At 34.6% G+C, this 27,337-nt stretch overlaps 1 protein-coding gene across 5 annotated transcripts in view; it reads left to right on the top strand.

Moving 5' to 3' along the window:
- Positions 1–27,337, top strand: part of slc2a13a (solute carrier family 2 member 13a) — a 132,964-nt gene that overhangs the window by 76,238 nt on the left and 29,389 nt on the right. For all 5 annotated transcript variants that reach the window (XM_088645088.1, XM_088645087.1, XM_088645086.1 and 2 more), the window contains exon 4: positions 8,841–8,949. In XM_088645088.1, coding sequence (XP_088501214.1) covers positions 8,841–8,949 — 109 coding nt within the window. The remainder of the gene's footprint in view (positions 1–8,840; positions 8,950–27,337) is intronic.

Genomic DNA, 27,337 nt, shown 5'->3' with positions numbered 1-27,337 from the left:
ACATGTTTTTAGATGTTTACACATCTGTGATCTCTATCTAGTTAAGAATATGGTACGATAGAGTGGAGCCACGTGGCTGAATAACCAATCAAACTGCAAATTCATGGAAATGTTCCAGAGGTGACTAGTAGTCAGTGGGGCTTTCTAGCATGCTTGAATATAAGGAAATCAGAGTCAGAAGATGGAGAAAAATATAAAGAAAAGAGCCGAAGACTGAAGCAACCAAGCTACAACTAGTCATCTAACATTACTGGGACTAAAAATTTAATAATGTGAAGGTCTTCCAACAAAGCAACAAGATGGTAGGATTTGTCAATTCATTAACATAGATGTTATTTTCTACATTGGTTTAATGTGTAATTGTATAGTTAACACTGCTGGCTGGAATCTTTGATACAATAAATCCCAGGTAACATACATTACATAAAACACTAATAAATACAGTGCCAGAAGATCAGCAAAAAATATTAACACATGATTTGATTTTACTGTATTTATAGTACCAGATTGCTTCATATACTGCATGTTTTTATGAAACAGGAGGTAGTTCACAGTGGCTGACTTTCTTGTTTTGGTTGAAAGCCCAGTCCAATTTATGGCAGATGGGAAAGGACCTATGGAACTTAACTGAACCTGTCCTGCATATCTGAATCTGTATTTAAAGAAAACCTGCAGAGATTATACTGTATAAAAAAGTAAAGAGGAATTATGAATGCTTACAAGATAACTAGTACCAGTAGTACCCAGAACATTTAAGGGAGATTCCCTTTTTTGGGAGGCACAATGTATTATTACAGTATATAGCATGTTTTTTTTTTTAAATAGCTGCTCAAAGCACTGTATAGAACAACAAAAAATACACATTGAGAGAGAAAGTAAATTGGGGTATGGAATTCAGTAGGAAAGCAAGGTGGCACACACAACCAGTTAAATAAAAGCCCTTCTAAAATAGAAGGTTTTGAGTCTAGAGTTTTTTGGAAGAGCTCCAGGGAAGGTGACTCTTTGATTTCCTTAGGGATAGAGTTTCAGAGCTTTGTGGCATAGCAGATGAAGGCCTTGTCACCCATAGACGGGCTAGGAGAACAGACAGGAGAAGATTCCAAGGTGGGGAGTAGGATGATAATAACTCTTTCCAATACCGAATCAGAAGCTCTGGAAAAATACATCCAAGACTCCCTGAAAACTGGGTTTATATGGCCATCCACATTACCAGCATGCGTAGGCTTCTTTTTCGTTGAGAGAAAGACGGTGGACTACGCCCCTGTGGGACCATCGCTGTTCCGCATGGGCTCGTGCCCTCCGCCGCTCCACCCCGCCCGTTTCACCCCGCAACACTTGGGGTGCGAGCCCGGGTCTCCGGCGTAACGCAACAGAGAACCAGCCTCATGAGCTAAAGGAGACCTTCCTCAGCCAAGGCGGCTGAGGTCCCTGCTACATGATGTACTTGGATGTTTTGGATGTACTTTCACCGATTCCTCTTCTGCATAGAGCCCCTAAACTCAACTTTAACACAAGAGAGACAAAATGACAGTGATCAGTGAGGTAAGACTTGTAGTATTTAAGAGCAGTGTCAGAAACTCCAAACACAGTCTCAAGATGAGAAACTAAAATTGTTAACTGTGTCAAATGCAGCACTGAAGTTAAGAAGTTTAAAAAAAGGTTGCTGGGGATCTGGGTTCCGTCATCGAAAAAGTTTGAGAACCACTGTTCTGAAGGATCACAGTTAGAGAACAAGATAAGTAGGACAGAACAGAATTCACAAACCTAGTCTGGTCAACTGAGTGCTAGTTGTGAAAACTTACAGAGCGTGAGGGGGAAGAGTGTGAAACAGGAAAGTCTAGATTGAAGAGAATAGCTAAGTGGTCAGAGAGGTCTAGTTCAATATATGAGAAGTGAGAAACAAGAGTCATTTGCAGTTACTAAATCCAGGGTTTGTCCTTTGTTATGAGTTGGAACTTTATTCAGTATCAGATGCAGTAGTTGCAGTGAGGATTACCTTCGGAGCGTTTTGGGAAAGAAATCTTGGACCAGGACTGTAGCAGATGGTTTAGAAGTGTTCTCAGTTCAACAGAACAGAGGTGGGTAGTCGGCAGTAGAATCAGTCACTGTGGAAGGCCAATTGTAGTGAAAATTGCATAATGAAATGGCTCCAGTTGGTGAATGAAATGAGCTTATGGACGTAAATAAGAGAGAGAAGGAGAAAAAAGAAATAAAAATAAAAAGTAAGTTAAAAAATGAAAAACTGAAACTGGTGAGAGGAGCAGCAGCCAAATGCACCTGTGTTCCCTTTACTTAGATCACACATAGTTCATAGTGGAAAGAATACGCAGATAATATTCCTTTTTGTGATCTATTAACTTTTATACTATATCTGATTTACTTTTTTTTCTTCTCGGGAGATTTTAAATTGCTACTCACTGTCCTTGCTGCAAAGAATTGCTTCTCCATACAGAGGGGGAACTTTAGTTCATTGACTTCAGGAGTGCTGAGAACAATGTCCATTTATAGCTCTGAAATGCATCATTTTACATGTACAGTGCAGATCACGAAACTCATCTCAGACTTCAGGGGCATGTCACATACCCATGGGTATCCCACAGATATTATCTTAAATTTGTAAAAGCTGTGGTCAAATAAGGGTCATCAAAGTCTACATTATTAATTGAAAGTCACAGAACACCTACAGTACGTACTCTCAACAGTTTTCTTTAATATTCCTAATTTTTCAGTCAGATTTTATTATCATTTCAAAGTCTTGAACAGGTCATTAACAACCCTTTGCCCTCTGGACTGTTTGGTAGAAATACTGAAGTTGAATTTTAGTTGTTATTTATTATTTTTTATTTATTATCTTTGTCATTCTTTGCTACAAAACAATCCTCCCAAACCCCTTTTACCTTGCAATACACAACCGTCCTTCAGAAATGTGCATTCTGGAGTGAATAATATGTAAATATTATCAATTTATATTTTTGTTATTTTTTAATATAACGTCTTCTGTTTAGCGTAACTAAAAAGAGAAGCTAGACAAGAAAAATGGATTCCTGTATACTGTGTTTTTTAAATCTACCATTCATGATAGACAACACAAGGTTTATGTAAAATAAGGAATTCTTGAAGACAGTGAAGCCATTGAGAACACAAAGGGTACAATGTTAGATTGCAAATTATTTCATATTTGTACAGACCACGAAACAATATATTCACTCCTTAAGTGAATCCTAGCAACCAGAAGCCTTCAGAGTGTGAAGAATAAATAAGCATCTGCTTTCCCCTATCTGCCGTGTCACTCTCACAATGCACAGGATGTCAGCTTGGAGCATGAATCTGTCAAACATATCTGCACTTCAGACTCTGGCTTTGTACACTGTAAAATGGCTAGAAGCCATTTCAGTCAATTTGCTTATAAATGACACATGCAGAGCTCTGGATCTGCAAAGAATGCAGAGCACTGAAGTAGTTTGAAAATTTGCACATGGAAGATAAATCTAAATTAAATTAAAAGGTTACATTTTGCTTCTAACTGATACAAGCTTTTTATCTTGTTCCCTGTGGAAAATAAGGCCACAGCAAGATCTTGTCATACTGGGTATTCTAGAACACACCTTTTCAGCTTCACCTCCTGAAAGTCTTTTGTTTATTTTGGATGGGTCTGTACCAGGTTGTTTTTATTGTTCTGTCTCTTTTGCCCTCATCTCAGGGCAGTTGTGTGGATGCGGCTGTCTGCTGTACTGAGTACAAAAGCATGCTATCTCAGCAAATGCTCTTTAATTTTCAGATCAATGTGCTTGTGTTATTTAAATGAAAAAAAAATGATGCAGCACAGAATTAATTCTTCTTCACATACAATACATGTATATTCCTTTATTTTTTGTTATACTGTATAAAAATGCTTTTGATAATGATGTTTAACTTGTTATTAATCTTTTGCTTTTCTGAGAGCAATACTAATGAATAGGGATGGGAATGGGATTTGTACATTCTCCCTATATTTGCTCAGTTTTCTCCGGGTGCTCCAGTTTCCTCTCACAGTCCAAAAACATACTTGTAGGTTAATGGGATTTTTTTGCGAAAATTGGCACTGCTGTGGGTGTGTGCATGTCTGTGTCTGTGTCTGCCCTGCGATGGATTGGCATCCACCTTGCTCCCATTGCTTGTGGCATTAGGCTCCGGTTCCCCCACAACCCTGAATTAGATTAAGCTGTTAAGAAATGGATGGATGGATTCAGTGTGATAAACATTAAGGTAAAAGTACACAAATGTTATTCTATAGGGAAGAAAACAGAAGATACTGTATAAAGTATGTCCACTTGCTGTTTTTATGGGCTCAGCATACACTAATCATAGCAGCATACAAGATAATATAGCACCCAGCTTGAGTCACATTGATTTACATTATGATTAGATATCACATTTAATAATGTAATGCCTTTTCAACGTGTGGTAAACATAATTCTTTTATTAATTATTTCTTACATTCAACCAGTATTATGATTTTAAGATTTTTGTAACCTTAAGGCTGCGGATCTCAGTTATTATTACTTTTGAATCTGTAATGCTAAATTCTTGTTCCAATGTCAATTTTAGAATACAAAAGTCTGAGAATTACAAAATTACTGATGCTAAAGGAATAGAATGTTGGATGCAGTAATCTCCTCTGTAATTTTTAGACACTTGAGGGTGTTGTTCATCCTCAGTAATGTTGAATTGAGTCACTAGTATTGACATAGTGAGCTGGATCAACAAGTAGGCTGCAAAGGAACACGAAGAGGTTAATTTCAAATTTGAGGAAGCATTCTGTTCTTTACCATTTTTGTTACTAATTATTCATTTTTGTTTTGCTTTTCATTATAAAATTCACTTCTCCTTCCTCATTCATATATGCTTGTCTTATTTGTTAGGTGGAATCAGTACTGACCACTGCACTGTATTTATAGATCGTATAATCTAATTTTTATTGAGTGATAGTTGCATAATAGCATTACTTAGCCTTAGAGGAAACTTATTGATCAAAACATAATGTAAATACTTTATTTTCTCTCAATTATTATAGTTGTTGACTTAAAAATAAGTGGGCAGTATGAAGGGGATCATGACTAAGTAGATTGTTTTGGAGCAAATAACTTTAAAAACTGCCCGATAGTCACCAATGTTTTTTTTTTGCAAACAAATTATTCTGAAAATGGATGTTCGCTGGATAAACATCTGTGCATTGACATTTGTGTGTTTTTTGTTTTAGAAAATTTACCTGCATTTAAAGGGGAACTGCAATCCCAAATTCTCAGACTGGTTATTAAATCTCAGTAACAAAATGAGTTTATTGACATTATAGAAAAAAAATACAAATTTGGAATTAAGCACAAAATCGTGAACTTTGTGTAAGTACTGTAAGTCATCAAGTTGTCGCAAACTCTCATTCAAATTCCCACAAATTGTGACATGATGCAGCCCTTCCTGCTCACTAGTCACCGTAATGACTAATGTAATGTGATGTACTATACATGTGAATAAGTACAGGTTGTGCAGAAATGTTACAACGTGATCTGCATGCAGAGTTACCAAGTAAGTAGTATTTGTCGGCCAATCCACCTTGAAATCAAAAGTAATATTTCTATTGGAGTAAAAGACGTCTTCAGAAGCCTGATTGATTACAATGTAATCGCACAATATGGGCTGCACATTCCTAGAAATGTAATCTTTTTTGTGATGTAAATTGGAGATTTTACAAGTCACCTTGTACATTTTACTTTTATTGTGGTTTGTAATGCACTCGTGCTCAATTCTGATTCTTTCTAATCCCAAAATATAAAAATAGCATTGCAGTTCACCTTTAAATAAAAAGTATTATCCTTATTATACCAAGTGTAAAAAAGAAAGTAAACAGCATTCCTGTTTTCTTGAATATTTTGCTTTGTAATAAAATTACATTGTTATGTCTGCTTTTGATATTTAAGGATTTAAAAATAAACTGTGATTTAAAAGAAAAAGCCTTTGCATGGTTTAATCAAACACTGTGATCTAAAAGGAAGAAAGAACTGTGCATGTTTTTAACATTCTTTTGTATAAGGAAAGCTGAGGATGGGGTCTCTAGAAATATATACATTTTAAATGATCAGCTTTACCTTTTACCTGCTGATTGTAAAATCTTCTGTAGTTTTAGCAAATTAAATCATCACCTTTAAGGTTGATAACAATAGTAAAATAAAAGTATTAAAACATGTTTTTTTGGTTAAATACTAAAAGACTGAACAAAAAAAAAACAATGTTCTCATCTAATGTACTGTGATCATCAGGCTGTTTTCTGTGGTCATTATGTTTTCATATTCTTCATTATTATTCTAAAGCACCAGCTACTCCTCACAGTTTCTTCTTTTTCTAGACAGATGCATGTTCATTGAAATGTAATTGTAAGAAAAGCCATTCAAAACTGCTTTGTACATGCTTGTAGCGCATTGGTTAAGTAAAACTGTCTATTGAATAGAATTAAATTACCATTAGTTTGAAAAGATCAGTTTACTCAGTGGATGAGCATAAATATACTAGACCACGCAACAGTTCATGGATTTGAATTTGGTTTGTAATTGGATGACACTAAATAACAGTCTACTGAGAGCTTTGTATAACTGACTTTAATACTGTTGTTCATTTAATGGGTTTCGAATAGAATCCCATGTAACATGTTCATTAATTGGCATATACTATTGTATATTTACCAAGCTATTGTACATGTTTATGAAGAAAGATTAAACTGAATACCTGAAGCTGACTAAAAAATAGGCTATATGAAAGAGAGAGCGATCTACTAGACAATGAATGGTTTAAACCCATATTAGAGTATTAAGATTTCATCCTAAACTCTCTGAAAGGATCCACAGAGGAGTTCGAAAAGTACTGGTTGCCACCCTTTCACTCCATTTAGTCTTGGTTTATGCCATATATTTGGCTGATTTACGGTCACAAGTTGCAAATCCCAACTGATACGTGATAGCATCTTTTTGCTAGACATTTCTTATATCTACGTAAGAAGGTTCTACACTGACAAAACTGGTCACGGCTGTGTCCATATTAAGTTTTCAGTGCCTGTTTTTCTTGTTGCTGATAGTGAGTGAGACTCAACAATAGTGCCTTTGCCTTTAAAATATATGCAATAGTACTAAGTGGTAATCTCCAGTGTGTTAGAATGACAGCACTCACCATTACCAGAGAGAGAAAAATTAGCAAAAAGAATCCTTCCTCCCCCAGGAAGAAAAAAGTGAGTGATGGGACCACTCCTAGTTCAAAAGAAATTGGGACCTTTTCTGACAACCGTAGCAGTGACCTATACTCCCAGCAAATGGTATTTGATAGCTAGATGTGATGCTCAAGTATTTATCAACAATGTCTCCTTGGTAGAATGGAGCTCTGGAAACTCACCCTTGAGTACCTTTGTAGATTATTTACAGGAGTAGGATTTTTTAGTTCTCTGCTGGTGGGTGGATTTGAGTTTTGATTTAATACAGGCCTTGTTTTGATTTTGCTCTTTTAGCTTAAACATTGCTTTTTTTTTTAAATCTGCTCTCAAACACAGAATTTCCTTATGCAACTAATGTAACATAAAAAGTTGCTGTGGATCTTTTTTGGTGTTTTTTTAGTATGACTACTGTATTTGAGGTTTTCATCTGCTTTTAAAGTGTACTTAAAGAGTCATTAATGGTCACATGGTAAGTTATGGCACAAAGGATTATAAATTTCTCCCCAACCTAAAAAAATAAATAAAGATACACTGATGTAAATATATGCTTTATGATAAAAAAGTTGATGAAGAAACTGAATAATAATATAATGGACTTGGTCCGAGGTTTGCAGCCAGGGTTGGATGGAGCAGGACTTTTTTTTTTAGGCCTTTTCTCATGTCTTTCTGTGTTAATACAGGAGGGCTGTGATCCAATCCACCTGCATTTGATAGGAATTTTTGAAAGTTTTGGAGTGGTGGTGGTAAAGAATGGATCCCTTCTTGCTTTCTGGGAATTGTTATTGCTAGTACACTGAGCTATAAGTAAAGCCTGGCCATTTGATGGCTGGAACAAAGAGCATCAAGCAAGAAATCACAAGCAAACATAAATTTAAATATTCCTTATGGGTAGAATCAACTAGCGCTTGCTGCATCAACAAAACCACCACCACTAATAATAGTAATAATAATCATAATCATAATCATAATAATAATAATAATAATAATACAGAGACATACTGTACAATACTGTAAAAAACTGTTTTGTAGTTGTTTATTTGACACTATTTTGACTCCCCATTTCTTGACCTGTTTCACAGTTTTGTTGTGAGTCTTCAGTTATCAGGATCTCTTACTTTCCTATTTTGGCATGTTGTCTGTACTTTAGAGTGGGTTGTAAACCACAAGTACATTGTATTGTGGTTGGTTAATATGTGCCATACTGTATGAGTAGCTTAAAAGGAAAATGTACTATATTACTTGTAGAGTTTTAGCTAGCTGAGTTCCTATTCATAATAGATTATTTTTAAACTGTAATTGAAAATGGTGGTCATTGTACAAAAGAAATAAAGTATGAGTTTCTACTCGTGTCCTCGGGTTTGTTTTTCACTGTTAACTAAGTACTGTACTGTATGTCCACAATGTTGATTTTATCAGTGCCTTTGAGTGTTATGAAACCTTGTATACAGAAATGAATTAAAGACTTATTGATTGTGATCTCTTATTGTCTTTTAAAATGACATCTGCTTTTAGTTTTCGATATATGTAGAGATGTATGCATCTTCATACTTCATTAGATTTCTATGTAAAACATACTAACATACTGTATGTTGTGTTTGGCTTCTTTCAGGTGGACTGGTGATATGGAGGATGCTAACCTATGCCCCTGCTCGAAGAGCTCTCATTGTAGGTTGTGGATTACAGATGTTCCAGCAGCTGTCTGGGATCAATACAGTCATGTATGTATGAATTTCCTTTCCTAAATTACTGCAGCTGTTTATTATGCATGCTCCTTATCTCTTTCATATGAGGAACATGAGTTAGAATATCTTTCATCCCCATGGCTCTGAAGTAAGTGGAAAAACATGTCATCAAATGCAACCATCAGTCCACTGTAACCCTCAGATAATTTTAGTTCCCTTTCAGTCAGTTTCATGGATTTTAAAGCTTAAAGAAATATATGGATTTTATATTCGACTGTATTATTAAGGATCCTAGTCTCTCCCAAGTTCTTTAACTCACAGTACAAAAAGCAGTGCTTAATTGTTGCTCAGTACAGCAGGAATGATGATAGGATGGATTAACAGCTTTGTTGAGAAATTTTTTGTATAAGTGAATACCTGTAAGCAAGCAGTATACTTACAGGAATGCAACCACCAAATCAAAATAATTTGTGAAGACAAAACTATATTACACCTTGCTGTTCCATCTTTCCAGGCTGATTGCCACAGTTAGTAGTGATTAGCACAGTTTTGGGGGGAACATGTCAGGCAGGAACCAGGGGTCAGAAGTCCAAACAAATGACCCCTCTAACTCCTGTCCAAATTAATAAGTTCATCAGCAATGAAGGGAGATGTTCAGTTAAAAAAGCTGAAAAAGAGCAGGGCACATACTGTACCAGGGATAAATGCTGAAACAGTTGTGGGAGGAAAGCAGTTAACGACTGGTCATTAACCTGAGGTTACACACATTTACCAGTACTCTGTTTCTTTAGAGTATTGTCGTGAACGTAATACCATGTAGTTAACCCAAGGACTGCATAAAGCAATTTGCAATAAATTCTGTGGAGTCTTTTTCAGTCAGTGAGTGACACGTGATCGAAGAACAATCAAAGAAATATTAAGAGTATGAGCTATGTGCTAGGCATTGTTTTATTTCTTTATATAATACTATGTAAAAATACACAGTATAATAAATATTATATATAATTTATGTAATATAATACTCAAGCAGACTGCATGTTTTTGATGTTGTTTTGAATAGGGAAGTATTTCCTGCTGGCAGTTCTCTGATGTGTATACTGTCGTTGTTTTTTCATTATTTGTATTTATACAGCACTTTTTATCCCAAATGAAGTGCTTTCCTTGATGGGTATTTTCATTTGTCCCACCCAGGGTTTAACTCTTGGTCCCAATAGGTTCCCAGGTACTTTTCTATCCTACACATGAAATCAAATGAAACTTACATATACAAATGTATGAAGCAATATAGTTAAATTACCATTAAGTTAAATGCCGTTTAAAATAAAAAATATTTAATTTATTTTAGAATTTGAGAATTCTGAATGGATAGGGAAGAAGGTGACATTAAGATTGTGTTTAGCACTTTATTAATGTCTTTTATCAGTGACCCTGCTCTAAATTCAGATTTCAAGACAGGGATATCTGCATAATTCTAAATCATTTAAAACTGTGCTCCAAAACGCAGTAGTTTCCATTCCATATATGAGCAGAGACAGGGAATTGTTTTTGTATGTGATGGTGTTTGTCATAAATTACAGTCCCATAAGAATGTATATACAATGTACAATTTACTGGTACAACACTAGAACATGACAAAACTAGAGCGATATGAAAGAGATACTGATCGTTCACTCAGGAATTGCAAAATTTAGATTGAAAAACGTAAGTGTTAACATACTATGTATAGCCTATAACATAACATGTGTTATAGTTTAGCTCATATGTTTTATCAGTTTCATATAATTACATCACATTCATATTTTCAGATACATGTAATGATAAATATGTAAAGGAGCAAGTAATACTTTTAGTCCATGCTGAAAAGACAAGAAAGTAAACACAATGTTTCGGCTGTGAAGCCTTCTTCGGGTATGTTATTTCTACCCACCTGAACTATGATAAATATGTATTTATTATCGTGAAGTATACAGTTAAACTTGTTTGAAATAGTAGTTCAACTCTCAAGAATTATAATATAAATAAAGGAGTTTTATACTCAAGAGATCTGTTGGCCAAACATCCTTGGTATGTTTAAACGTCCCTCTAAGAAGACAGAGCTGGCTGGGTTGGTCCGTGTCCCAACTTGTCAATTGCTTGCTCTGTGCAGGGAGTATCCCAGTGCAGATTGAGAGGGAAGAGAGCTTTGTCTAGCATTGCTGAGGGCAGTTCTACCAGTAGTTAGTAGTGTCACTGAACTTCGGTCTTAAAAACTGTTTACAGTGCAAGCTAGACAAGTGGGAGAACTTTGTTCATCCCAGCTGGTAACGAATATGCTTGGATATTTAGGATGTCAACAAAAAGAAAGAGTCCAACAGTCTTATTTCGTTGATCAGTCCTGGAGAAGCGTTTAAGTCCTGCTTTTGTCCTCTTCTTAGCTGTATTCCTGTTTTTATACATGAGGCCCAGGCTGCCTGGTCAAAGCAAAGAAAGATTATTAGAAATTTTAATAACATCTCATTCTAAGTGAAGTAATATACCTTGCCTCTACAATTATCGGCTAGGATTTTAAGCCAGTGGCATACCATGAATTTTAATAATTTACATGGTATGGACAAAATGGCCATATTATGGTACCAATACTACCCAATCATTTACAGTATTTCACATGAACAATACAGCTCAATCAATATAATTGAATTACATATTCTGAAAAATATACAAAGCAAAGGATGTTTAAATGCATGGATAAAAAACATGATGACTTACATGAATATAACTCATAGAAATTGAATATGCTATGTTAAATGTTTACATTTGTCAAAATCATGTATAAAAATAACAAAGAAAAATTAGGATTTTGTAAATCTCTGTAAATAAAGATCTTGAGATTAATGTTAGTTGCTAGGCTACCACAAAAGAAAAATCTTTTTTAAGATAACACATAGGAGATGTATCTTTATTTCTTTTAATAGCCACAAAAGCCTGTAGCTTTGACTCATTTTTTCACACTTTTAATAATCGGTCCAGAGCTGAGTGTCAAGCATGTGTCAGAATCAAAAATATTCACAGCCTCATGGATCAGAAATGACAAACATGAATCAACTCAATGTTTATAATCTGGCTTTACTGTAAAGAAAAAAAAAACATACATTGTATTTACTTTCTGCATCTGGTGTTTGTCAGTGAATTGAAAGACCTCATTTAATTAAGAACTGAACTACTAGAAGTATAATAAAAATGGTATTATGAAACAGCACAGGATTTTTTTCTCTTGCTTATAAAAAGTCTACATATTGAGCAGCACTAAAAATGAAACAAACGAGTATTGGAATCAATACAATTTTGGTGTTTTTAATGAAACTCAATATGGATTTTCTTAAATTCTGAAGGAAGATATAGAAATTCATTGCTAATTGTTCACTTAATGAAGTACTGAAGCCACAAGGTCTTTTATAGTTTCTCTCTTACAAAGATCAAGCTGCATGCTTATTTGAGATGCATATGGAACTGTCTTAACATAAAGATGTTTCAGAGATGCAATCTGGAATATGTGAACTCAGCAATGCGTAGCAAAAATTTATTCAGCTTGAAGAATAATCTCCTCATTTGGTTTTGTTTACTATTACAGCTTGAATTGAAAACAAAGCACAGGGATTTATTCTGTAACACTGAGTAAAATATGGGAATTTTTCTAGCTGATAAATGTTTGATTCCCTGCCATTCATACTGCAGATTCACTGGGTGTCACTGAAACATTTTTTTGACTGTTCAGCACCTCAGTCTTCTGCACTGTTCTCCTCATTTCCTAATCTCAGCTACAATGTGTTGTAGCTTTTAAAATGCATTTCTGTGATACTAGCAAAAGCCTTCTAGATATTGGAGCGATGGATGACAATGTTGTCATGCCTTTTCACACATACAGGTAAAAGGTCAAAAGGCCAAAAGCCAAAGGTCAGCCAAAAGGTGAGGGGAAGGAATGTTTTGATACTGTAAAAGTGGTATGTTTATGTACAATAACACATATTTAAAATGATAGAAAATGCAAGGTTTTTTTGCAGTAGTGAAGGAGTAAGTGATGGAATGAGTCTCTTTATGCCTATTCAGCTGAACCATCACATTATTCTTTAGTGGGTGAAATTAATTAGGACACATCAGGCAAATGCTAAATATACTGAACATTTTGGGTAGATCAGGGTTTCTAAATGTTGAAAAAGATACTGAGGTAAAAGGACCAAAACTAAATGTAATCAAAAGATTTGTGTAGGCAGTAAATTTAACTTAAGACATAAAAGCAAAATCATAAACAGATTGATAATTGCAATCAATTGTACTGTATGAAAATGAATTTGTCAATAAATTTCATGAACTTAGATTTTTTCCCTGTTTGAAAAGTTGATTGCACTACATAGCATGAAAGTCAAAATCAGATGTGGACAGTATTTCAGTGTACATTCTGTTTTCATTTATTACCTAATTCTTGATTAAACTATGAATATTTAATTTACAAATAACCCCGAGCATAATTAAAGGTTGTGTTGAGCAGAGACCTACAATTATTTGAATTATTTTACCATAGGTACAAAAGGATTATATTAGAATAAATCTTTAAAAACCACGAATTGCCTAAACTTTATACTGTATATACAGTATATAAAGGACATGGGGGCATATTCATAAAACTCTTACAACCTAAAGTTTATACCTGTTTGTCACTAATAAGAAAACACAAAACGAATGTCTTCTTTCAGATTCTATACCACGAAACATTGTTTTTCTTCTCTTTTCTTTTTACCGTCTCAATAAAGCAAGTTAGAAAATATATGAATATGGCCCATTGACCGTAGCTGTCCCCAAAAGGTCATACTTGACTTCCTTCACATTCTTCAGCTTGCTTAATAACAAATACTGAATAGGCCAACATACTTCATATCCAATTTGTAATCAAATAAAAATGCAGCCTTGGGTAAAAGAACCATTTTGCTATACTCATGATACTTATACTACTCAGAGCTACTGTACCTGTCCTTCAGAAATCTAAAGATGCCTGGATTTTGCTTAGAATCTGTATTAACACTTACTAGGTAACACTGACTAAATAGCAAAGTAGGGAATGATGCTGAAAAGACCAGCCTTCTTAGATATACTCCGGATGACTGAAGCTGACTAAAAAATCTCTGACAGTGTTCTTTCTGAACACAATATTCTCTAAATATTCCATCCCTATGGTATTTCGCTAATTACATTATCCCAATTTGAGCATTTACTCCATATCTGTACTGTTCTCTATTAGTCAGTTTTTTTTTTCAAACACACATTACATTGAATGCCTACTCTGTGCTATTTGAGAATTAATCTTCTGTGAGTAACATTATGAAAATCCTTCGGAAAACCTAAATATACCTTATCATATGCTCTGTCTGTATCCATTGCTGTGGTTGTTTGTTCATAGTACTTTGAGAAATTCAGTAAAACCATCTTCTGTAAATCAATGTTGACTATCCCTTAGAATCCCATGTCATATACTGTACATGATAAACTAGTTTAAATTATTATTTGTGTAACCATACATGCAGTATAAGTCAGATGTATTGGTCTGTAATTACTTAGTTCAGTTTTGTTACAATTTTTCTGGAGGGGGAATGTATTAGTAATTTTCCAGTCAGTAGATATCACTTCTGCCTTTTGTGACCATTATAACCGTTTTGCTAATAACCTATGAAAAACATCTTGTTTCTTCAAGCACAATTGGGAGAATACTATCAGACTCTGGAGATGTGTTTATATTAAGCACTTCTAGTACCTATAATGCCTCTGCTTCTTCTGTGCTAATATTATTTATCACACGACTTTGTCATTCCTCAGGCTAAGGTCTGTTGTCTGTTCCTTCCTTGCTAAACATCTGTGTGATGTATTCATTTCATATACTCTATAATCCCTTTCCCTTTCATCATTTAATAGTTTCACATGTTTGTCTCTGAGACACTTAACCATTTTAAGTTCTTTTGCTGTTGTAATACTTAAATATAAATTTAAGTTAGTGGCAATTTTAAATTTATTTCTGTCTTCAGTGCAACATTTGGTTCCCTATCGTCTTTTCTAATATAATTTTGTGCTATTTTCAAACCACTGATTTACAAGACCAGCACTTACAAAATTTTGCAGATTTAATCTATAACATGGTTAAAAGTCTAAATCTTATACAACTAGTGGACAAAACCAATATAAAGTCATATAATAGAATGTTGGCCCATCACTTCCAGCCAAAACAGCCTGTGTACGGAATGTATAGTCTGCCAGCATTTGTACAATAATTCTGTAGGATAGATGCAGCATCATTCTTTCACGAGGATGTTAATCTTAAACACACAGCTGATTCAGGTAGAAAATGCTCTCTCAGTTTTGTTTAAGGTATCTTTACAGAATATTCCATAAATGCTCAATTGTGTTCATATCTGGTGACAGAGAAGACCTTGACATATGTGTAACATGCTCATCAAACCATTGGGTGGTCACACATGCCCTATGGGTGGTCACACATGCTCTATGGGTGGGAGCACTGTCATCCTGGAAGACATCCCTCCTGGCAGGAAAGAAATGATGCATCATGGGATGACGATGATCACTCAGTACTATTATGTAGAGATTAGTATAGCCTTGTCTTCTAATGGATTAAGTGCACCCAAACTATACTGGGTAAAAGTACTCCATAACATTATGGAACCATCAGAATACTTTACTGTTGGAAACAAAATTTGCAGTCAGTCAAATTGCTCTCTTGTTGTCTCTTGCACTCTGAATGAATGCAATACTCTATAATCCTGGATTATGCACTTCCTACTACCTGCCCTTTTCTGAACACACCTTAGACACATTTTCTCATGAAACATCAGTAAATTGTGTTATCTTGGTAGCTGAACCCCAGCAATCACAACTCTTTCAAAGCCCGTGAGGTCTCCTCTTGCATTCTAGCCGTAATTATAGGCAACCAGGCCCGTGTAGCATTTATATACATGACCCTAAACATGCTGGAATGTTATTTGCTGAATTAACATACAATATCAGTTACACTTGTGTGGAACCCCCTGCTTTTAGTATACAAGGTGTCTCAGTTTACTTCTCTCATTTGCTGAGGTGTTTCCATTTTTACCACTTCCGGTAGATTTTTGGTTTCTGATACAGTATATGCTTATACTTGTACATTGGTTGCATTGCATTGGTATTATTTGCAAGTGGTAGTATATTTGTACAATTTTCCTAGGGTACAGGTTAATTAATGATAGATTTCCTTGTTGCATTACAAACAACCAAATGAAATGGTTAAATAAGAGAGACTCCATGCTGTATGCACTGTCATCTCTCCAATTCCACTCCATTGTTCTGTCATGAAATTGTTTTGCTCTGCTTTTTACTAATGAATGCTAAGTAGCTTAGAACTTGAGAAACAAGTTCTTGTTGCTCAACAGTTGCACTTTACAGTTCAGAACACACATTGGCAGATTAATTGAGGATGTTAATAAGTATGCTTATTATAAAGTCAGCAAGCTGCTAAAAACCACCAAGGATTTAAAAGGTTTTGTAATTTCTTTATAGTCCTGCCATATTTTTGCAAATAATTAATGCCATTGTCTTTACTATTCTTCTTTGGAAACAAATCAAGAGCTACACTGGTAGCAAATACTGTACTGTACTTTATATTTCATTTAGGTTAATATTTGCTATGTTTGGGCTGATTGTGCCTTCTTTTCACACTAGCATATAAAGTATGGTTATCGCTGCAATTACTGATTATACTGCATTTTTAATTATTCAACTTACTGTAAGTAAACAATTTAATGTTTGTGTTTTTCACATAAATACACACACATTTTCACATATTTAGCATTTTACACCTTATAACATTTTGAAATCAATTAGACCTACTAAACAAAATAATATTGATGATGAAGATTGTTGAAATAACAACATACTGTCATATGTACAGTATAACATAATACTGTCTTTATCAATAGGTTATTATTTTTCACATAGGATATGTTCTAAAGATTCACTTATTTTTATGACTATGTTCCTCAGTAAAAAAAAATAAAAAAATCTATCAATGCCAGGATAAAAAAAAATACATTTTGATTAGAGGCCTATGAAACTCCGGAGAATCAACTGTTATTCTCCAGCCTAGTTTCCCATTTATACTGGGATAAAATTACAGAACCCTTCCAATCCATTCCACTTCACAAATTTTGCTGCAACCAGCTCTTTAATTCATTGAGAAGTACTGTAGTACAATTAAAATTGCAAGTAAATATCTGGCTATATCTATACTGTAAGTAATGACATGGAGCTAATTTGGCCTCATGTTAAAAAGCTGTACTTTCAGCTCTCACACCTCAGGCCATGGTGCTCAGAAACCAAAGCAAGAAATGTACATTCCATGTTTTGTTTTGAACTCCGGGGCTTTTCCATTTAGTTGCCTTCCATTCTCCTTGCTTCCAAGCAGCTAATCGAACATCTCGGTAATGCACATAACCTCTGACATACAGTATATACTGTTGAAAGCATATCAGTACACTCTTCCCTAATTATTTTAATTATTCTAAATAAATGTTGCTGGCAGAGTTTAAAGAAATGCAAAAAATGTTTATTTTAAAAATCCGTACAATATTCTTATGTCTGTCTCCCTAAGTAACAAGCTCTTACTCTTTTTTCTCACACGTTGTTGATGTTCACTAGATGTTCTTTTGTTTTTGTTTTTTCATTTAGGTTTCTTTCTAAATTAATTTCTGTTTTCTTTTCAACACAAAGTCATCTCTCATTTTGATTACTATTGTCATATAGTTGGTAGTTCACTATCTCAAGTACAAGAATGGGACATATTTATTAAAATGTGTTCTGCTCCTATCCCCTTCAAGCTATGATTAATCATACTACAGCCTGTCAGTTAAATTCACACACTTCCATTTTTATTGAACTTTGTAAAAGCTGTGTGCTTCTAATAATAAGTTGAAGCACTTTTTTTAAATATGGTATTTACCAGCACTGAATACGTGATTGGACTTTTGCATCTGGCTTCAAGTGAAACTTATCATAATTAAAGATAATTCAGACTAAAAAAGTCAGAAATTCCAGACATTCTGTTTAGTTTAATATATTTTTAGCCTTGTAGTTGTTGAAATATGCTGATGTAACAGGACTCCGTGGCAGCTAGTCTGTTACAGAAGGAAACATCATCCCCATCACATATTGGAACCTGGACAGAGCTGTGATCTCCCATCAAGGAGACCCATTTCTTTATTGTAGCATAATTTTTTGCTTTGTGCTCTGCTGCGTGGCTCTCAAGCCAGAGTTGTCTGGCTGCGATTGTATTCTGCAGGGACATACTGCACTTTTCACATTAACATGGAAATTTCACAGAGGTACTCAGTTTAGACTTTTTACACATTAAAACCCCTGAGAATTAAACATATACCTGTAAATTGAGAGAATGAAAAAGGACATAGATTATGTAGATTAACCTTCAGTCATAACTACAGAGCTAAACCCCAATCTGAGACCTATTCCATTATCTTTCTGCTTACACTCAGACATAAAAATGGGTTACAGTCACTATTTACATTGTCTTATTATTTAAAAAAGAGGTACTTTTCTGGATGTCATGTTTGCTGCCAAGCAGGGGTAAATCAATAAATATGCCATTCGGATGTGTATGTGAGAATAAAACAGTGTATTAATGTGTATTTATTTACAGGTGGTATAAGTGGATTTTTTTTTTCAATAAAACTATTTAACCATACCGAATTTTGATTTAAACATTCTTTTTCAGCTGGGGTATTTCTGTAGAACAGATACTATTTAAATTTCATTTTTTTAAGATTCGAATCTCATTTGGCTGATAAATGTGTTGGGTTTCAAGAATAAAGAGAGGCCCTAGATAGAAGTGCATTAAAGTTGACAGAAATGTAGAGATGTTGCACTTCAAGGGGAGTGAAAAATGTAGGGTGGAGTCTTCTGAGAATGACCTTGTTATAGCTTGTGAGCGGCTATTTTGCAAAAGGTTTTGAAAAACATCTTACTGTAATAAGAGAATCAAACAAAAACCACATATCTACTTTTCTCAATTTCTGATGTCTATACAATTTTCAGAATATTCAGGAACTCTGTATTGAGATCAGTTCAATTGAAACGGGTATACAGTATATATATGTATGTATTTATAAGTATTTGAAATCTTTGCAATCAAAACCTGAAGTGGAACACTCAACTGTCTATAAGTTATCAATATGAAAATTAAGTAACCAGTAGTAAAACGCAAATTAATTTAGTTATTTACTGAAATAGTGCTTTCATTTTGGAAGATGACACACAGTCATCACGGTGGAGGAAATGACATTTTTGTTTCAGTGGAGTCCTGTGATGTGTTTCTCAGTTTATTGACAGAGCACTGGAGCGTTAATATATACAAACCTTCAGTCATCAGTAGCCCTGTGAGTTACATTAACACCTCTACAGCTCAATCTGGTAAGCCTTATCTATCCTCATCAGTCTAGTTTTTTTGTATGTATTTTTTGTAACAAGCATGCCCTCTGGAGTAGTTCCAAGGATGCAAAGCAGAAATCAGTAGACATCTTGCCAGGTGATCTGAGCCTGTTCGTGTTGTAGTTGCAAGCTCACTATTATTGTCGACAGCCTGTGTACAATCCCTGGCCTTGGAGGCATATGCTATACAATTACAAAAAAATGTATGCATGACAATAACAGGAATCTCGACATGGCATGGCAACAATCTTACCTTTTGATTTTTCTAAATTGTGTTTATCTACAAATAACAACATGGTGGTCATTTAAAAAATACTCTAGCCATATATTTCCTATTTTTATTCCTCGATTAAAATAAGAATAATTTCAGTTTGCAAAGCAAGGACATGTTTAATAATGTGTCTTTAATGTATAAAGTGCACACACAAATTGAAGGAAAATGGTTTCCTAAAACAGCCTTAGAAAAGTTAATGGGGGTGAACTGCTCAATTCAAGTTATTCACTTAATGAAAACGTGGTTGATCTGTAAGCTTAAGATTACGTGTGGCTTGTACTGTATGTGCAATGCCAAAATCACTCACTTTAGTATGTCTTGGAGCAAAATTTTCTTTTTGTGAGTATTCTCCAACTGTAGCCACTAAGGAAGTACAGTATTTACACTATGTTGCAAAAAATATTAGCCAGTATCTCTTACTTTGAGAAGTAGCACTAAGCTGCCAAGCAATAATCAATATTCAGTTTCTCTTTTCTGTTGTCTGCCTGCATCCTCAGACTGCAAGAAAGGCCCCAGTAACAATTCCCTTTCTACTGTATATGCACTTTAAAAACATCAATGCTTAGTTAAAAAAAAAGAAAATTCAAAGCCTCAGAAAGTATATGACTTAGTGCATGGAATTATAAAGGTTCATATGTCTTTACTTTTCTTTTTAAATTTTAAGTCTTTAGCAGATTTGTCAATGTCATGTGTTTGTAATGTGATTTAATAGAAATATACAATCTGAACAGGTCTGAGTATTTTTCACTTTAAATGCAGATTGAGATTTCAGATTCTGAGAACAGTGCTTCTGAAGCCAGATATTCACAATTAAGGAGACTAGACTAATGCAAGCTGAATGTAAACCTATATTACACAATGAAAAACAATACTGTGGCAGTAGGCTGACTAGGTGCATGAGCAAAATAAATTGAGATGACAGTTTTCTGCAAGGTGGATGAACAACAAATTGACTAGGAAGTGACAAATAGTACTTTATACACATGCACTTGGGAGTTGAGGTTGAGGTTGAGCCAGTTGGCTTCAAGGATTTTTTTCAGGCAACTAACATTATGTTGTCCAGTGTTGGAAACAAACTACATCTGCTCTGAAACAAAGACATGTGTCTTCTCTTGCCATTGTGACTTTTTAAAATATGATGAGAAGAGAGATTTTATAACATAACACAGCCTTGCTGTCTTCTGTACATGATTGAGCTGGATAGGCATCTAATATTTGACAGATTCTGCTTAAACAACTAACAGGGTAATTTAAGGTCAGTGTTAAGTATATTCTAATACATACACAACACTGGTCAACCTGGGTTATAGTAGTCAAAATAAATATAGTTAAATAATTTCTAGAAGATGAATTTCCAATGAAGAGTAAATACATAGAGGTTTAGCTTTTGAGCTTATTATAATGTTACATCCAAACCTGTGAATCTGTAGTGATTTCCTGGTATATGAAAGGCTCTTGTTATTGAGACATGTGAAAAAAAACACATCAACCCTTCAACCTAGAGATCCACTTCATTCAGGACAGTAACTCTGCAGTGCAGTGTCACATCACTTTTTCTGTTGGTGCAGCCCACACTGCCTCCTACTTATTAACACTTGTACAGCATGAATTACCTATACGCCTTTAAAATATAATGTTTCATTCCTAACTTCTAGATGTGAAACCTTCAATATATATCAGTGGTATACTCACTTCTGTACGGAGTATAAATTGGCAAACATTTCAGTGCTATAAAATCTAAATACAGATTATATAGATTGATAGTTTAATAGTAGGAAAGTAAAATAAATATTTTTACAGCAACCTAATTGGGCATGGAGCAAATTTCATTGTATACAGTACCTGCGGATTCTCTTCTAGAATGTAAGGCTCTTTCTTAAAAAATAATTAAATGAAGTGAATAACAGAGTATAGTAACAGTAGTAAATGCCTTCTGCATGTTAATTACTCCATTTTACCCACACATACACTCTTCTGCTCTTTTTTCTATATGCTCGATATTACATTCTAATTTAATTTTTTTTATTCATTTAAAATTGTATAGGTTTTGTTCAAGTCAAGATCTACAGGTGCAAAGAAATGATTGTATTGACCCATGTTTTTCAAAAGCCTAGCTTGATGTCTCCATGCCTGAGCATTTAAGTAATAAACAACATATCAAACAGTGCCATTTTAAAGAATGCTAATAAAGCACTATACTTAGTCTTTCAAAAGATATCATTGATTAGAAACAGAAACAAGAGGCTGGGCTCACCAGGTTGTGTTGTATGTCTGTGTGCCTCAGAATTCAGATTGTCTCATTAGTGAAATAGGTCAGTTCCCTAGGGAAATGTGCTCTCATTTTTTTGCTATCTCTTTGTTCTCATATATATTCTACAGCATCTCATTTCTATTTAAATAACTGAGGTCAATAGTTTTATTGTGATATTTTCAAAAGAGGGGAGCTTATAAACAGTGGTTTATAAATTGATTTGATATGGCACACTAAGCACAAACCTACATTTTACTGTTTTGCACCTTTTCTTCTGTGTAATTAGATTCCTGTATGTCAGGCAGGGCTCAGATGAAGTACAAGTGGAACTGGTTTGTATTCACCAGACCAGATCATTTGTTCACCTCTTAAGTCTAAACAAAAAGTGCAGATGAGAATTTTATAGCTTTGAGTTGTTCATTGAATTATTCAGCAATGCTTCTGATGGATTCACAAGCCTAAATAATGACTTTTGAGTGCTATAAATCAAGCAGTAAAAAACACACAAAAGCAGCATAGACACATTTATGGAGTATTGATAATGACGGAAGCAGAGGATTTATGACTGACAGCTTACACAACAATTAAAATGTAATTGGTACAGTAATTTCTGCTCTACATGAGCATGTAAATTGTTATATTTTGGTGAATTCTTTGTCAGAAAGCTAATTCTGATACCAAATATAAACACAGTATTTAGGTAATCTATTAGAATGATCCAAAATTATTTCAAAACAAAATTTCTAGAACATAATTTCTGGAAAACATTTACAAGTAGCCAGCTACACATGTGCACTCTCTCTGCACAACCTTTATTCTAGCACATGGGTTTACAAAACAAGAAAGATGGTGGAAATGAGGAAAAGGGTATATTTCTGTATGAAGGCTGAAATGATACACTTGATAAAAACAATGACTGAATGCATTTCTGGAAACTCTGTATTATAGTTAAAAGCCCATAATAAAGCAGCAAATGTTTTGTCCTTTTGAATTATGTATGCCAAAAAAAACAGTGAAATAGAAGAGGATGATTGTACATTTAAGAATCTGATTATGTTGTGAGATAGTAATCTTATAATGTAAGGCCTGACACTATGTACCAACTGCATTATTAAATTGGTCTCTTTTCTGTTGTACAATTGTGTGGTCTGTTGTAGTCAACAATTTCAACTTTACATGAGCAACTACCTTGCATTTCCAAAAATTAAATTTAATTGGATGTGTTGGAATTCTGATTAGATTTGTTATGGTAAATCACATAAGCACAGAAAAGTGATTCTGATTTATTGTTATATAACATACAGTCTTCATTTGTAAGGTGGGCATTATACACATTAAATCTACGATATGGTTGCATTTAAGGAATAATAGTTTCATTGACAATTACAGTAATAGCACAAGAAACAAAACAACAGATGGATTAAAGGTGATGTTATTTTGATACTTTCTGTTTTGAAGACAAAAATATACCACTGTGTTCCTAAATAACTGCTAATTAGCAGTCGAGCAGTAGTTTCAGTGTTGACTCACAGAATGGTGCCCTCTGAGAGCAGGTTGCACCATAATGAAATGCCTCAAGCCTATTTGAAGGAAGTGCACGTAAATGTGTTTCTCACACAGGGGAGACAAAATGAAAGGTCATAAGTTCCCAAGGCCGATGTGATGTCTGTGAAAGGAGCTGAGTGGCCTGGTAAATTCAACAGTGTTTCCAGTACTGAAACAGAAATGCAGACCTGCAGGTGTCAGTCCAAAGAAACATCTAATGAAAACAGTGATGAAAAAGGCTGTCTTTCAAGCAAGATCAGAATCCTGAGGAAATGTGCAAGTCTGGCAATGTTCAGATAAAATGTTATACTACAGTCCCAAAGGCATAGTGCACCTTGTGGATTTTGTACTTTTTAATATACTGTAAGATCAATTTAAAATTTGGCCGTCTGTTTTTCCAGTTAGTTTTCCTGCTTATTTTTCCTCCACAACTCTTTTTGTTTTGCAATACTGTATATGCAATACACCTTGACACCAACACAATTGCTGTTTTCTATTTGACTATTTTCTTCTTTTTGGATGTTTGAAATTACTATAATTAATTGGCATAATGTGTTTAAAGAAAGTAAAGATTGTTCTTAAGGAGATATAACTTCTGAGGATTTAAGTAATCTGCTTTAATATCTCTTGGTGAATTCATGTGATAATAATGTAGTAATAGATTTTTGATCAGTTAAAGATTTTATGTGAGGGATTTATTGCTACAGAAAACAAAATTAGAGAAAATTAAAAATTTTAAAGTGTTACAATAGTTTAGAATGTGAGGTGAACTGTTCTAGTTCAAAACTGGTTTGTTTCTGTAAAGCTAATAAAAAAACATTTTTTAGACATTCCTACTGTAAGTTGTGTAAAGTGATCCAAACAACTGAATTGTTTGTTTAAACTCAGAATTTAAATGGTCAGAATGACTGAATAATCTAAATTGCCTTAAAAAGTTGTTATTCAGAATATAATTTATCCATCTTTAAATCCATGACCACAGCTGGAGAAGAAAACACATTCAAAAAGCATCTGACTATATCTAGGATTTCTTTGTGGATGTGAGGAAAGAAGTGGTAATGGCTTTCTGGAACTCCCCTGTGATCAAATCTTCTGTAGCATTAGCTACAGTATATTTGCACACTTTTTTACGTATGTCAGTCACAATGTGCTATCTTATTATCCACATTCTAACAAACCCTTAATCTAGTTGCAGGAAGTTGCAGTAGAAATGGTGTAGCCTGCCCTGTCCCTGTAGTGTTAATATTGTGTGCACTTAACTTCATGGCTAATAGTTGCAACATGAGAATAATGTGCAAATCAGGGGGTGTGATAAATTTACTAATTAGGGAGGTTCAATCTATACCTTGAATCAATATCAGATCAATAACAAAATCTGGTTCTCACAGCAGTGTGCTGTGCAAGCAATAAAGATGAATGATTTCACCCCTTAAGGTCAGGATTACAGAGTGTTACATCGCACATTACTGTATTCCATTCTCCAGCCAATCAGGCCACATGTTAGACAAACAAGTATTTATTCACACTAAAGAACATCATTATACAACGCACAACCTTATAATGGCTACAGTGTGGTGAACAAGCAAGTACACCCCCTTAGGTTTTTTTAGTTTAACGTTTTAGATTTATTTTATGTTCACCTAGTCCTCAACAAATCCTAACAGAAGATAAATTTAACGTTATTTAACAAATAACACACACAAATTCTACTTTGTCATTTTTTATTTTAAAAAACAAAAACATAGCCAGCGTTCAGTATCTTTGTGTGGAAAAGTGAGTGCACCTCTTGATTCAGTGATTGTGGCATCTGCTTTAGCAGCAATAAAGGAAGTCTACTTACATTTTTAACACACTGTATGTAATTGTGTGAGTTCCAGAGGTTTCCTGTTAATACAGAAAACACCTTAACAGGACAAGGAAACAAACAAACTTCATAATAAAGCAGAATTTAATCAAAACTTAATACAAGTGAATGGGAACCTATTTTAGCAAAGGCATAATTAAAACAGGAGAGATACAGTATCTTAAGCCTGTGGATTCCACAGTTAAAGGGAATGGAATTTCCAAATAACTACGAGAGCAAGCTCTCTTCTGTAATTAAGTTCAGAGTCTGGAACCCTGTCAGCATTCAGTTCACCAGGGCAGAATCTGATTTCTAAGCTAATTTCAAGGTGGGAGCTTCTCATGGCATAAGATTCTTGATGATGTAAATGGTGCATGATGATGATGTTCTCTCCTTGCTTCCCTTTGTCTGTTCCTGTATAACTGCTATGATCCATTCCTATGAAGGCTGGATTAATGACCTTAAGAATTTTCTGGTGACTGTTAAATATTTGTTTTAATATGGCTGATGTAATAATCGAATAGTGACATCATTTAATGTAAATTATTAGGACTCGTTTTGTTTCATTGTTTTTGTTTTTTGTCTTATGGCCCAAGGACAGCTTCGTAAATACCTCAAACCATTTTTGCATTTCCAAACCTTCTGAGTAAGGCAATTAACCCGAGAAGTGAATATGTTGCTGAAACACAGTTGCCCCCCAGTAACAACAATAACAATATTAACTTCAACATTTATTGTCTAAGGATTTTATTAAATTGCTTTATGTTGTGGGGAATTATTACAATATTACATGTTCTAAGGAGATAATTTTTCATGTGTATATTTTTATATATTTTTTCTTTGCAACAAATGCAGTGATGTTGGTGTATTTTGAAAGCTATTTTGTTTGCAGGTTTGACCCCCATATCTGTCATATAGTAATACTCTTCATACATTTTACCACTGAAGGGTGTTTTCTGTGATTTATGAATTGTGTCTTTTTTCCTTCAGCCTTGTTTTCTTGAGATTCAGGAATAGTACTTAAATTGGCAGCTATTAGGTGATGATTAATGTGAGGTTAACCTTCAGGCTAATAAGAGTAAAAAAAAAAACCTGCATTGTACTTTCTGCAGGTATCATGATATTGTAGAGCAGTGGTTCTCAAACTTTTGGGACCAAGTACCACCCCTGATCAAACCAAAGCATCCAAGTACCACCTACAAGTCATCTTCTCAAAGGAACCCCAGAAAATCTCAGTGACCAACATGAGGACGCGTGCACACACACTCTTACACACATACAATGAATATAATAATAAAAAAACTTTATTTGATATAGCACCTTTAAACGTGGCTTCTCAAAGCGATTTACAGAATGACAACAGGAACAGCAATTAAAAATAAACAATAAAAAAGCACCATTTCAGTGAGAGGGGTGAGCCTGTTTAGTCGATCAAAGCAGAAGTGAATTCATATTTCGAGCCTTGATACAATTCACAACAGAGTCTAACAGATTTTAAATCGTCGTGCATTTTCTTGACGGGAAAGGTCTCACGGTGGATGTTGAAATTTGTCCATTCATTTCTGGAGCAACCTCTTTAATTCGTGCACCGCTGTGTGGGCTTGTCATCGCTCTAGCACCGTCTGTACAAAATTTATCTTCGATAAATTCATTCAGAAACTGAAATTTGTGCTCTTCTGTAATTCCTGTTGGTAGCGGCTTACAGAACAGAAGGTCCTCATGGGACATGTCCTCAAACTCGTATCTAATCTAAACGAGCAAATTGGCCAAATCAATGACATGTACAGACTCATCTAATTGCAGTGAAAAGCATCTGCTCATCTTAACACACTCTTATCAGCGTACTTTTGATATAATCCACCATATCAATAATTCTATGAGTGGCTGTGTCTTTCGGAGGGGGCAGCAGGTCGAGCTGCTTAGCAGCTTTTTCTTCACACATAATGCTGTACGTGTCAGCTCTTTTGCCATCGTTAAATAAGGTTCTTCAAAAATAGTGTGG

Source organism: Lepisosteus platostomus, chromosome 9, assembly GCF_059453375.1.
Source record: "Lepisosteus platostomus isolate fLepPlt1 chromosome 9, fLepPlt1.hap1, whole genome shotgun sequence".
Taxonomy (NCBI): Eukaryota; Metazoa; Chordata; class Actinopteri; order Semionotiformes; family Lepisosteidae; genus Lepisosteus; species Lepisosteus platostomus.
The sequence above is the reverse complement of the archived record's forward strand: the minus strand, read 5'-3'. Positions and strand labels throughout refer to the sequence as shown.